We start from the raw sequence: 13,126 nt of genomic DNA, 5'->3' as shown, positions 1-13,126 counted from the left end.
TAGAATGCATAATTGTGCGATATCACGCTTGCGCTGTAGCGTGCTGGCGCACAACTTTGTTACCCTGTTTTTGACGTTTATTTTGGAAAATTCAAGGCCTCCGACAAAACAAAGTAAATTTTTGGGATCAGTGTTCAATTGCGAATCTAAATCATGTATTTTAAACTAAATCTAAAATTTAGCCAAAAATGAAAAAGTGGGAAGGCTATACCCTTCTCACTTTTGTCAAAATCGGCAAAAAATGACATCGCTTGGAATTCGTTATAAATCGCCTAGAGTAATTAAAATTCAATGCTGATTTCGTAAAAGCCAATTGTTTTCTCGTAAAGCTAGTCTTTTTTTAAATAAACGAAATTAAAGTGCTGTTAGCAACAACTTCATGTAATCGTTTTTAACGTTTTTTCAAAAATTATAAGCCCAAAGAGAAAACAAGCTCCCTTTTCGTGATTCTCGTTCAATTTTGAATCGGAATCATGTATTTTAAACTAAATCTAAAATTTTAGCCAAAAATGAAAAAGTGGGAAGGCTATACCCTTCTCACTTTTGTCAAAATCGGCAAAAAATGACATCTCTTGAAATTGGTTGAAAATCACACATTATGTTCTTAATTAAATGCTGATTTTGGTTTGGTGATTTGTTTTCTCGTCAAATCAGCTGTTGCAGAATATACCGAATAACTTACGGTAGCGTTTTAGCATGCTAGAGCCCTAACTGAACTAACACCAATAACTCAAAAACTAACAATCCCATGTAAAAACAAAGTTGATTTTCAAGATCCTCGTTCAATTTTGTATTTAAACCATGTATATTTGTTGCAATATCAAGGTTTCTGAAACAAAAAGAAAAATAAAAGAAAAAGTTGGGATTATTTTGTCGGGCTTAGCATTTTGATTTGGAAGTCAATGAAACTCACCTATCATAATCACAATTAAATGCTGATTCCTAGAAAATTATTCATTTTTTCATCAAATTAACCGTTTTGGAAATAGAATGCATAATTGTGCGATATCACGCTTGCGCTGTAGCGTGCTGGCGCACAACTTTGTTACCCTGTTTTTGACGTTTATTTTGGAAAATTCAAGGCCTCCGACAAAACAAAGTAAATTTTTGGGATCAGTGTTCAATTGCGAATCTAAATCATGTATTTTAAACTAAATCTAAAATTTAGCCAAAAATGAAAAAGTGGGAAGGCTATACCCTTCTCACTTTTGTCAAAATCGGCAAAAAATGACATCGCTTGGAATTCGTTATAAATCGCCTAGAGTAATTAAAATTCAATGCTGATTTCGTAAAAGCCAATTGTTTTCTCGTAAAGCTAGTCTTTTTTTTAAATAAACGAAATTAAAGTGCTGTTAGCAACAACTTCATGTAATCGTTTTTAACGTTTTTTTCAAAAATTATAAGCCCAAAGAGAAAACAAGCTCCCTTTTCGTGATTCTCGTTCAATTTTGAATCGGAATCATGTATTTTAAACTAAATCTAAAATTTAGCCAAAAATGAAAAAGTGGGAAGGCTATACCCTTCTCACTTTTGTCAAAATCGGCAAAAAATGACATCTCTTGAAATTGGTTGAAAATCACACATTATGTTCTTAATTAAATGCTGATTTTGGTTTGGTGATTTGTTTTCTCGTCAAATCAGCTGTTGCAGAATATACCGAATAACTTACGGTAGCGTTTTAGCATGCTAGAGCCCTAACTGAACTAACACCAATAACTCAAAAACTAACAATCCCATGTAAAAACAAAGTTGATTTTCAAGATCCTCGTTCAATTTTGTATTTAAACCATGTATATTTGTTGCAATATCAAGGTTTCTGAAACAAAAAGAAAAATAAAAGAAAAAGTTGGGATTATTTTGTCGGGCTTAGCATTTTGATTTGGAAGTCAATGAAACTCACCCATCTTAATCACAATTAAATGCTGATTCCTAGAAAATTATTCATTTTTTCATCAAATTAACCGTTTTGGAAATAGAATGCATAATTGTGCGATATCACGCTTGCGCTGTAGCGTGCTGGCGCACAACTTTGTTACCCTGTTTTTGACGTTTATTTTGGAAAATTCAAGGCCTCCGACAAAACAAAGTAAATTTTTGGGATCAGTGTTCAATTGCGAATCTAAATCATGTATTTTAAACTAAATCTAAAATTTAGCCAAAAATGAAAAAGTGGGAAGGCTATACCCTTCTCACTTTTGTCAAAATCGGCAAAAAATGACATCGCTTGGAATTCGTTATAAATCGCCTAGAGTAATTAAAATTCAATGCTGATTTCGTAAAAGCCAATTGTTTTCTCGTAAAGCTAGTCTTTTTTTAAATAAACGAAATTAAAGTGCTGTTAGCAACAACTTCATGTAATCGTTTTTAACGTTTTTTTAAAAATTATAAGCCCAAAGAGAAAACAAGCTCCCTTTTCGTGATTCTCGTTCAATTTTGAATCGGAATCATGTATTTTAAACTAAATCTAAAATTTAGCCAAAAATGAAAAAGTGGGAAGGCTATACCCTTCTCACTTTTGTCAAAATCGGCAAAAAATGACATCTCTTGAAATTGGTTGAAAATCACACATTATGTTCTTAATTAAATGCTGATTTTGGTTTGGTGATTTGTTTTCTCGTCAAATCAGCTGTTGCAGAATATACCGAATAACTTACGGTAGCGTTTTAGCATGCTAGAGCCCTAACTGAACTAACACCAATAACTCAAAAACTAACAATCCCATGTAAAAACAAAGTTGATTTTCAAGATCCTCGTTCAATTTTGTATTTAAACCATGTATATTTGTTGCAATATCAAGGTTTCTGAAACAAAAAGAAAAATAAAAGAAAAAGTTGGGATTATTTTGTCGGGCTTAGCATTTTGATTTGGAAGTCAATGAAACTCACCTATCATAATCACAATTAAATGCTGATTAAATGAGTAAAAAAACCAGACTTTTTCTTTTTGGTTCAGAAACCTAGAAGTAGCAACAAATATATACGATTTAAATATGAAATTGAATGAGGATTATGAAAATCGACTTTTTTTTACTTCGGTTTGATAGTTTTTGAGGTTTTTGTCTTATTTCAGTAAAGGTGCTAGCATGCTACAATCTCTCAAAACAACCAAGCAAACTGGAACTGCATCATGTTCTAATGATCCCCATACGCTTCCTTACACGAAAACAGAATTTTCTTCTTTTTTCTTCTACAGCTCCTGGATAGGGCTCGGCCCCGGTTCTTGAAAACCCGGTTTACCCGCGGTTCGTCGCCAAAAAAAGTCGCCCATGAGCGATCCGGGTAGTCTATTTGCCAAAGTGGGTAGGCTGGGCGGATTTGATGGGCAAACCGGGTATACCCACTGCCATCTTGGAAAATGGCGACTTGCAAAGCCCCAAGTTAAATTAAAAGGGAGGGTAGCAAAAAAAAAATATTTTGTGGCGGGAAATTCAAAGGGCGTCACTTGATTTCAAGGAAAAACTCGGGTAATCGGGTAAGAATTCGGGGATTACCGGGTAATGGAAACGGTTTTCGAAATTGTGTTACCCACATGTTACCCGGGTAGGAAGTGGGCACAAAGTCTTAGGAGCCGTTACCCATCGGATCCAATTTTTTTGCCGAGAAGACCTACCCATTCGCCCAAATACCTACCCATTGGACACGGGGCCGAGCCCTACTCCTGGATATGTGCAACAGAAAGGACTTTTCGCATGGCAAGTCCGCAAATTTCCTTGCTTCAACGAAAGAAACTCTCTTGTTTCATTTTTCTGTCTTGTCAAGATTAGCTGATGCTTCCCCACCATGAACTTTGAAGTTTGTGTTTTTCTCACACTACAGCTGATAAATGGGCTGTCACCCTTCCTTTAGTACCTGAATAATAAGGGGAGGGTTTGAATCACAATTAGTGATGAAACGTTGTGAGAATAAATCTCTGTGACAGCACTACACACACACAAAAACCAGCGTAAACTAAGTCGAGAAAAAACGTAGAATTAATATGGGCATTTAAAAAAAAAGCAATAGCTGTCAAGAATAAATCCTATCAACAAGGTCCGCGGTTGATCGTGCCACATTCTAGTCTACCTGCTGTGGGCTAGATTTTGAGATTCTTCAGAAAAGAAGTTCTTTGACGGGCGTAATTCTGTAAAGAACAAGAATAATGAGTTCCTAGTCAGTGGTAGTCAGTAGTAGTCATGGTTTTCAGCAGAAGGCAAAACCCATTTAATTGTATTTTTTTATTATTTCTTCTGTGTTTTAATCAAAGGAGAACACAGCACAAGGATGTACTTTGGAAGAGAGAAGAGGGGATTAGAAAAAGAGACGAAAAATTTCAAAGAAAGTCTGGGTGTAGAAACGGCACACCGATTCTGATAATTATAGAAGTGGTAAATTATAGAAGGTAAATTGCAGATGTCCCCCTATATTTCACTGAATTTGTTCAGTTTCTCCATAATTGGAATGTTAAAACTATAAAGATATACCAAACAATCGTCACTTCTAGAATTTCAATTTCCCATAAATAAAATTGCCAGGGGCTGAAGGATCGTCCGAAGTGAAGAATTCCTTCCACAGTTGTGCGAACGTGGACGAATTCACGATAGATGAATTGTTCTACAAATGACGATTACAAAAAAACAGGTCACGCGTGTCAGAACTACGAATTCAATATAAATCCACCACTTGCAGTAACATTACCTTCGACAATAACTTGAAGGCTTCGGAGCAATCCTTGTCTGAAACGTCGTCACGCTTGTTCACGGCAGCAAATTCATCTAATTCGATGGTTCCTTCACCTGATTAATTTCACACGAAAAGCGGATTAGTAACGGTAACATTAGGAAAATCATCTGCTTTCTCTTTCAAACCTGACGTATCCATGATGCTGAAATAGAAGTCTCTGTACTTATCCTGCCATTCCTGTGAGTCGTTGCCACCCTTGGCGTACGTCTCCCACATGGTGCACCACTCATTTTGATCGACCTACACAGTTTACCAATGGCCATGCTCGTTACGTGTCGGTGACAGGTGTAAATTGTAGTTTACGAGACAATAAAGCAAGCATATCTTACAGAACCATCGCTGTTGGAATCCGCTCGTTTAAGGGCCTCCCACACATCGAGGAGTCGTTGCAGAACTTCGGCACCCTTGCCCTCGTTCACAGTCCAACCGTGCACTCGACAAATGCGCTAAACACGGACAAGAATGTAGCGTTAAATTACTTGAGCAAGAATTTCGGTCGACAAGCGTGCAATCGAAAGCATTGGAGTATGCAATAAGAGAGAGTTTGAAGTGGCCATGTTCACGGTATGGTTGGTTTCGGAATCAATTCCTCCTTTTTGTTAAATATTACAGATCCTAATTTCAAGAACCGTCGGTTAAAGAAAAAGAGACGCCTATCAATTCATTTTAAATCTACGTCTGACTGCGGGGAATAACAATGCCGACAGGGAATTTAAAAGACGACGTACATCACGGAATAAACCAATTAACTTCAAACAAACTAGGGAAGATTTTGTTTGGTTTTGTTTTTGTTTTACAGCAAAAGTGCAAACGGAATAAAGAATATTACCTCGGCTGCCAGGCAGAAATCTTGTTGATCAATAGCACCACTGTTATCCACGTCTGGAAGGAAAATTTGTTACAGATAAGATAGCATCAAATAGTTGCAATCTGTTTGTAGAAAACGTAAACAAACCGAAAAAAGCCTTGAAGACGTAAATCAGTTTGTTGCGACGAAAATCAGACATTGCCATGTTTGTTTTGGTTTTATCTTTTCACCTAAAATAGAGCAACAAGAAAAAAAAAAGGGAACCAAATAAGTGAGGAACGAATAAAGCAAAACAAATAAGAAACAAGATCAAGTTTATGAACAGGTAAGGCTATCGACCGTGTCCAGAAGCGTGTTCTGCTTTGAACGCTAACGGTCCCTTGTGAAAGCGGACGATAGCATTGGGACGAGTCGATACGCAAGGCGTCTCACAATGAGGTAAATGTCACGCTGTAGATTGTAACCCTTCCGCATCCTCCATTCGCTATCCCGTCCTTTAGATGTTCTATGGCTCGTGAAACGTGTTGCGTGCTGCACAACAGATTGATCGATAGGAAAGCCCAAAGGGGAGCTTCCTGCAAGGCAGAATCCAACGGGATCTGGTCTGTCTCTGTCGCTATATATACATAGTGCCTATGCGACAAGCTGGGAGATTGTGACTCGGAATCAACTTCCCTTTGGGATTCAATTCAGTCTGATTTGGTACTGTATTCAACCGGCTAATGCAAGATGTTTTTCTACGATTCTCCTGCAATAAGATCTTGGGGGGGAGGGGGAATGTCTGCAAAATGCGATGGCGTATTGCAGCAACGGTAAAACTGCTCGGGTTCGTAAGACCTATCTCAATCAATTGGAAGGTTCCATTTCCCGAACTTTTCTTTTCTCATTTTCTTAAGGAACCTGTGTTTGATGATTCGATGATCGATTACACGGCGCCACCCAATAACCTGTTGATGTCCCAATGGAAATCGAAAGTTGCTCGTTCACAGATATTACCCACAACAATTTTTGGTTTATTTATATTTATTTTTTTAGGGGGAGGAAAGGCTTCTATTTGAGAATGAGACTCGCTTTGTTGGAGAATACGTAGTACCTTCACATTGAGTTAATATGCTTCGTTGCTCAGAGCCCTCTATTTTTTAAGAATACGCATACAAAACCTTTGCTCGGCAAAAGCTTTTAACGACAAGCAGAGGACATCATTACGACGATGACATATTAATTGGGAAAAATAAAAGAAGTACTTATAACAACGAAAAAGGAAATCTTGTCAGCATGTCCTTAAACAAAAGTGTGCTGATCGATATTTCAACAGGTCCCAATAAAAAGCAGATGACAAAAGATGACAAAAGTGAACGACACACACACACACACACAAAAGATAATGGAAAACGAAATGCCAAAGAAAACTAAGCCACGATCTTTAAGTTGGAAAAATTAAACCACTCTACTAATAACCGCATCATCTAATCTAAAAGCAAGCTACGCCATTTATCCGCTTAGGAGAATGGAGGATTACGCGGAGTACCCCCAGCGACATGTTTTCCCCACAATTCTGGCAAGTAATCTCTTTAAAAATTACGAGAACGGCTTTTCAATAATTGACGTGCGAGGGAAAACAACTGAAACCCGTTATTGACTAATATCTTTGCACCCTTGTGCAAACTACTTCGACTGGGCATCCTTTCAACAAGATTTTCTTGGTTGAACCGGATGACTCCCCGGAAGCCCCAACAACCCCGGGCCGATTTCCTACTGATCGATTGGTCGTAAAAACAAAACAAAAAATACTCGACCAACGCTCATCATTTGCCAATCCCGTTGACCGGCATTTGCACTTACGTAATGGGTGTCTGTGTATATCACAGCAAGATAAAAAACCAAAATAAAAACTCCTAGACGAGATTGCAACAATCTATCCGACCCAATAATACAATCAAAATTTAGATTTTATCGTCAACAAAGAGCTAACAAGATTGTGTAAATGAACACAGCTCACGTCCGTTATTCAACCGACTAAAGAAACAGTCAAGAGGATTTGAACTTACGTTCGATCGGGACGACAGCTGCGGGATATGTAATGACAGTAATGGACTGCGCTCGGGAAACGTTGGCGATGCAATGTGCTCTACGGACACGTCAGGCCTCATTCTTGTACATATAACCAAGGTGGGCGGAGCAGACGGACGAGATAGGCCGTGCCCGATGGCTCTGTCGTTACACATGCTGCATCTGGTTTACGAGGGGCGGACGGGTAAAAAGATAGAAGTGAAGAGTGACCGTTGCGTACAACTTGAGTTCGTCACATCGATCAAATTGGATGAGACTGGCCAAGAGTCGTTCGCTTATCACGGGCCAACCCACCAAATGCAGCTGAAAGTGCCGTGACACTTGGCCTGATTGGTATCTAATTATAAATACAAACAACGTTCGCTATTCAACGCAAATGGCCTAACTATGACGTCCGCATGACAAAATTTTCTTTCTATTTACCGGTACCGCCGTGCGTCAGCAGACAATCGCCAGCGTTTAAAGTCTGAAGTCGCTGACGAAGCCTGATAAATTGGGGGTGATTACATAACTAGAGGTGCAATTGGGTTCCACCATCGATGGATACCTATAATGCGATTGTCGCTGGATTAATGATAACATAAATTTTTGAGTACGCACGGAAAGGACTAGTCATTAAATCTACAGCAGCGCCGTGAATGGAAATACGGTGATCCTCAAGAGATGTCCTTCACTGTTCGATTTCGCCCCGTGTTACGCAATTCCTCGCCAGGTGGAATCACTTTCACTAACCTGTTGTCGGTTAGGCTCGGTTTTCTCTACCCCCCCGTTTATCCCGGAGACATCAAGTAACATTCTAATAAATTTACGATGATTACGTAACGCCACTGCGTCACGTTCCTGATAGACATGATAAATGTGACTCATCTCTTTATAGCCAAAACATGAAGTCCAAAATTTTTTAAGCAAACTAATTTAAGGCAGACGAAAGGAGTATCGCGGCATTTCTAACTCGTTCTGTGCGTGCAAAAGCAAAATCGGTGACGCATACATTTAAAAATCCTTGTCACGTCAGTTTCAGCGAATAAACAATCGCGCGATTGCTAATAAGAAGCTAAGAGTGAGAGCGAGGTTAACGATAAACAATGTGTTGCCCATAAAACGGTTTTCGTATGGGAGGCTCGATTAGACTAACGGTGTGCTGCACGGGAACATCATTGCTTCCATCCAAAACATGTTAAAAACATTTCTACATCGATCGCGAACAGGAAAAGCGGAATCCATCTGTTAAAGAATCAAAAGATCTACATTCAAGATGCACAAAAATTCGGCTTAGACTATCATGGCCCATACAAAGTTCCAGTCTTGTTTAGTCCGCCAAAACACGCAAGGCATTCACACGAAGGTGTAAGACTCCGTCTGGCTCCCCTTTCCCTATTGCCACTAGTCGTGCGTGCTCTTTAATAACAAATACAATTGCCGTAAAAGATTACTTACATCCTTTTTTTTTTTAAAAAAAAGAAGAAAGAAAAAAAAGTATCTTGCGCGTTACGTTGAAAGCAAAGGCAATAAGTTGGAGCACAATGCTATTTTCCCTTTCTTTGGCGAAAATGAAAAGCAAGTTAGACAAGACGCTCTAAACACGCTACAAAATCGCTGATACACCTCCTTAATTGGTCGTATTTTTTGAAAGCGCTCTTTAAAACGAATTTGAGAAAAGGATAAAATTGGGGCTATTATTGTATTAGAGTCTCCGATGTGGGTTGCGTTCACTTGTTACGCTTTGTCGAAGAACTTTCAATAGAAAAGAAGAAAATAAAACTAGGCTATACGGTACAATAAACGCTTGGCGCTCGGGGTAAGTTAGAAACCGATTCTGGCGGGCTCTGAAGCGCGTTCAATATCAAAAGATAAATGAGAGAACATTCTAACCTCTTTGAAAGGAAATGAAAAAGATGGTCGATATAAGAAAACGGACGCCTTCGCCTAAACTGCTAATGAATCAATCGAGTGTTTCCAGTTCGTTTCTAAGGAAAGAGAATATAAAGAAAAACGGGCGCATCGAGACGTTAAATGCTTCCGTACTTTATAATCAAAGCCCACCTTGAAAGTCAAGTCGCATTTGATCAGTCTCGTGTTTAAACGAGTAACTGCGCTTTTACTTCGCCACAAGGATAAAATAGGAAAAGACAAAAAAAGAACACAGGCCTACGTACCTTATATTTATTAGGAGCAGGCCAAGTTTATCGTTATTGCACGGCGTCGTGCACTCGATGTTCAAGAAGCTGGACTTGCGCTCGATCAAGATGCATAAAAAGATGCAGGATGTGGAGGCGGAGGAGAGGGCGCAAGAAAACTTATAACTTCTTTCCGTTGGGATTGAAAAAGTAGCAGTATTCAAAGAGACGTGGTTGGATATTCAAGAGGCTACTGAAACTCTTGGTGAACTCCGGTACAGCCTCAGAAGCAGTCACCTAAAAGAATCACTTGTTCAGACATCCTTCATAACTAAAACACATTCATCAGACGCACCGTAGCAATGGTAGGAGTAACAAGTCCCTGGTCAGTCCCTCGTTGGATGATGGTCAGCATCTTCCTGATTGGTTGGATTCACCTAACAGCAGGTATATTGGATGACTTCTTCAATCTGTAATTAAAATTTAATTCAATCAGTTTTCTTTCTTTTTTTTTTCACTTGGGTTCCATACATAGATAGAACAAGTAGTTTAATGAGATGTTTTACCATTGATAACCAAATCCTTTATGATTGGCTAATGATGAAAACAAAATATTGCAAAGTAACATTATGTCTTTTCTTTTGACCACTTTTGTGCAATTCACCATTTGTGGAATTTCTATGAATCGTCTACTTTGAAACAAAACAAAACAAAAAGGAAAGTGCCAACACTATGGTCACGCTTGTCTCGGAGGTAAGAAAAGATTCGTTTGTTTTTCTTTCGTTTTAATAATTCAATGCATGATCTTGCAAGTATAAAAAATTGGCAATTAATGTGGTAAATACCTTTTTTCTGCAATAATTTGAACATATTCCACGCGAATCGAACAAAAAGCCCATGGAAAGAAACGAGCCGAAGGAACTGTTACTATGGATTCAATCCCATTGTCACAACAAAATTCCCTGTCAATTCCACGACATCTTTCTCTCCTGGTCAACGAAGATTCATCTGAAGAAATAATGAAGACTTCCGCTATCGAGCCAGGTGACCATTTGGCGGCTCAAACCCCCCGTCTGATTGGTAGACGTTTGCCTCCTCGATTCATATTCACCATAATGACGTCGCAACGTAATAGAGGATGACTTCCCCACGTACTCAACGGCCGTTGAATCATTCTTTTCAATGCCTGCAAATTAAAAGATAAAGAAAATAAATAACTATCACCCAACACGGACTCAGTTGGCTATCGGCTGGCTCTTGGCGCTCATTCCCTTTATGTAAAATCTCAATACAGAAATCTGCATCAAACCTGTCCTTAAAGATGACCTGTCCATGTTCTAATTCTGCCAAATTAGTAGTAACATCTAGATTGTTCATTGTAGTTTCATGAATAGATGATGGATATAGTACATTCAGGTGTGAATCTAATGCTGTTTCACTAATATCCACCTATACCTTCACAAGTAAAGAATGTTAAACTTTGTTCAGCTATCCAAATATAAACCACACACAAAAATGTTAATAACCAAGTTTCTGCATGTGCTATTATTTTTAATGGTTTCTCTGGAAGTTGGCAGCCTGACAGAACTTGTCGAAGAATAAAACTATCATCAAATATAGTAAGAGTTATGTTTATGTACTTACACAAGAATTCTATGATAGCACTTTAAAGTGCTAAAGTGAAAGTCTAATACTTGTTACAATAATGCTGTGCACACACAAATTGAAAGTAAGCTAAATACGGAAAATGAAACTAACAGCAGCAACTTACCGTTTCTTACATCATGGATATCAAAAGTCACGCTTATCGTGATCAGGGATCCGGAAAGTCATGATGATACATTGTATGTTAAATCATGCCATTGAAACTCATCTGAAACCACACTCAGTCTGTTTTGTTAGAAAACGAAAACTCGTTTGAACTTTGAAAACTTTTGCGTCGTCTGTTCAACTTCCGTCGATGTTTTCTTTCAACATATCGGTGTTGCAAATTTTACAATATCACATGCAACTGCTGCAAGATTCCATTTGTTGATTTGTAGTTGTAGTTATGATTATTACTTTAAGAATCAAAATCAGAAAATCTCAAAATTTGCTTGTGGTTAGTTGGAAAAAAAAGATAGAAATAATTACTGCAATTTTTTAAAAATTCTTAACTTTCCACTTGCCCACTGAAATAACAATGACAGGACACCTTTATTGAACTTCAACTTTCTCCTGTTTCTTTTTTTTTCTTTTCGTAATGCATACAGGGCCAGACTCATACATACAGACACACGTACACACACCACAAATAAGAAACGCGATTAAACGCCAAACTTTTGTTATCTTTTTCTATCAAGGGCGATACCAAACCAATCAGATAAATAGATTGCCACTTCACTGAATTTGTGCCATTCCTTTTCACGTCAAGTGGTAGACACCACTCAACAATCTAACTAGACACTTAGCCGATTCCAAACTAAAGGAAAAAGAGAAATAAACAAACAAACAATTGGTTGCTCGTCAACGAAAAAGAAAAGAAAACAACATTCTCAGAAAGGATAGCGAGGCAAGGAGTTTTTCACTTTTATCCTACAGGGCATATAATTTAACGTGGATAACCCGAAAAAGAGACGGAATGTCATAAAATTTTGTCATTTTTCTCTTCAAAATAACACGTCTGAGAGGGGATAAGTAAAAGGGACAAGAGTGTGGTGTTTAAAATGACGTGCATGTAGGTGCTGCATGAATTTTGACGTGAGTACGGGGAAATAAAGAGAGCAATATGAAATAAAAGAAGAAGAAGAAGAAGAATGAAAAACTGTTCACTGAGAGACAAATCCGGGCATAAACGCCTGACGGACGGAATTGTCTTTCCTACAACGCAAATATTAAACTGGTACATTTGTTTGCAACTCATTTCCGGATTCCCAATACCCAATACCCAAAAGGACTTGTGGCAAGGGGAGAAAAAGAAAAAGTGACAACAAAAAAAAACACAAAAAAAACAAAATACGTGATTGTTTGCTCTATAGAAACAAATGCAATAGTGTCTGTGTGAGTTTGTGTTGACAAATTGAACAACGTGCTGTGACTGGCTGTTGGTTGTTGAACGGGCCGTTTAACATTAAAGACCCTGTTCGGCTTTGCCCATCAGATTAGTGGTGCTCGTGAGGTTGATGGTCTTGCGGCGGTTGAGAGTGCTGAAACTGGAAATCGAAGACGGTCCTTCCGGGCACCCATTGGCAATGAGCAGCTCAATCACATCGGGCGAATTGCTGACTCGTGCAAAGGTTAGACATGTCCGACCTTCTTGGTCAAGTGCCTTAACGTTGGCGTTGTGCTGCGCGATAAAAAGAAAATCTTCCGTTATAAAACAAAAACCGCCTTAAAAAAAAATAAAAATAGGGAAAAAAACAGGAGATGTTCAC

At 38.4% G+C, this 13,126-nt stretch overlaps 2 protein-coding genes and 2 long non-coding RNA genes across 6 annotated transcripts in view; 1 reads left to right on the top strand and 3 right to left on the bottom strand.

Annotated features, from left to right (window-relative positions):
• Window positions 1–2,749: 2,749 nt before the first annotated feature.
• Window positions 2,750–3,291, bottom strand: LOC123472330. The gene is made up of 2 exons (XR_006646749.1): window positions 3,031–3,291; window positions 2,750–2,956 (listed from the first exon to the last, which is right to left on the bottom strand). It is a non-coding gene; the product is annotated as an uncharacterized LOC123472330 (long non-coding RNA).
• A 907-nt stretch (window positions 3,292–4,198) lies between these two features.
• Window positions 4,199–9,889, bottom strand: LOC116923780 (calexcitin-2). Of its 3 annotated transcripts, XM_045173713.1 has the most exons (8): window positions 7,575–7,730; window positions 5,674–5,756; window positions 5,548–5,600; window positions 5,048–5,164; window positions 4,844–4,958; window positions 4,674–4,771; window positions 4,460–4,589; window positions 4,199–4,396 (listed from the first exon to the last, which is right to left on the bottom strand). In XM_045173713.1, exons 2-7 carry the CDS (start codon window positions 5,729–5,731, stop codon window positions 4,476–4,478), a joined length of 555 nt encoding a protein of 184 aa, XP_045029648.1. In that variant the 5' UTR covers window positions 5,732–5,756; window positions 7,575–7,730; the 3' UTR covers window positions 4,199–4,396; window positions 4,460–4,475. The 3 variants fall into 3 exon arrangements, with proteins under 3 accessions (XP_045029648.1, XP_032786209.1, XP_032786208.1); XM_032930318.2 differs by lacking the exon at window positions 7,575–7,730 and adding an exon at window positions 9,753–9,889 and having other exon boundaries at window positions 4,199–4,589; XM_032930317.2 differs by having other exon boundaries at window positions 4,199–4,589.
• A 129-nt stretch (window positions 9,890–10,018) lies between these two features.
• On the top strand, window positions 10,019–11,235 carry LOC116923785. Its single transcript, XR_004394687.2, has 3 exons — window positions 10,019–10,160; window positions 10,431–10,466; window positions 10,608–11,235. It is a non-coding gene; the product is annotated as an uncharacterized LOC116923785 (long non-coding RNA).
• A 655-nt stretch (window positions 11,236–11,890) lies between these two features.
• The window catches only part of LOC116923774 (centaurin-gamma-1A), a 29,581-nt gene continuing 28,345 nt past the window's right edge, over window positions 11,891–13,126 (bottom strand). The window contains 1 exon segment of the mRNA XM_045173714.1: window positions 11,891–13,038. Coding sequence (XP_045029649.1) covers window positions 12,823–13,038 — 216 coding nt within the window. The 3' untranslated portion in view covers window positions 11,891–12,822.

The sequence above is a fragment of the Daphnia magna genome, linkage group LG5 (genome assembly GCF_020631705.1).
Source record: "Daphnia magna isolate NIES linkage group LG5, ASM2063170v1.1, whole genome shotgun sequence".
Classification (NCBI taxonomy): domain Eukaryota; kingdom Metazoa; phylum Arthropoda; class Branchiopoda; order Diplostraca; family Daphniidae; genus Daphnia; species Daphnia magna.
The sequence above is the reverse complement of the archived record's forward strand: the minus strand, read 5'-3'. Positions and strand labels throughout refer to the sequence as shown.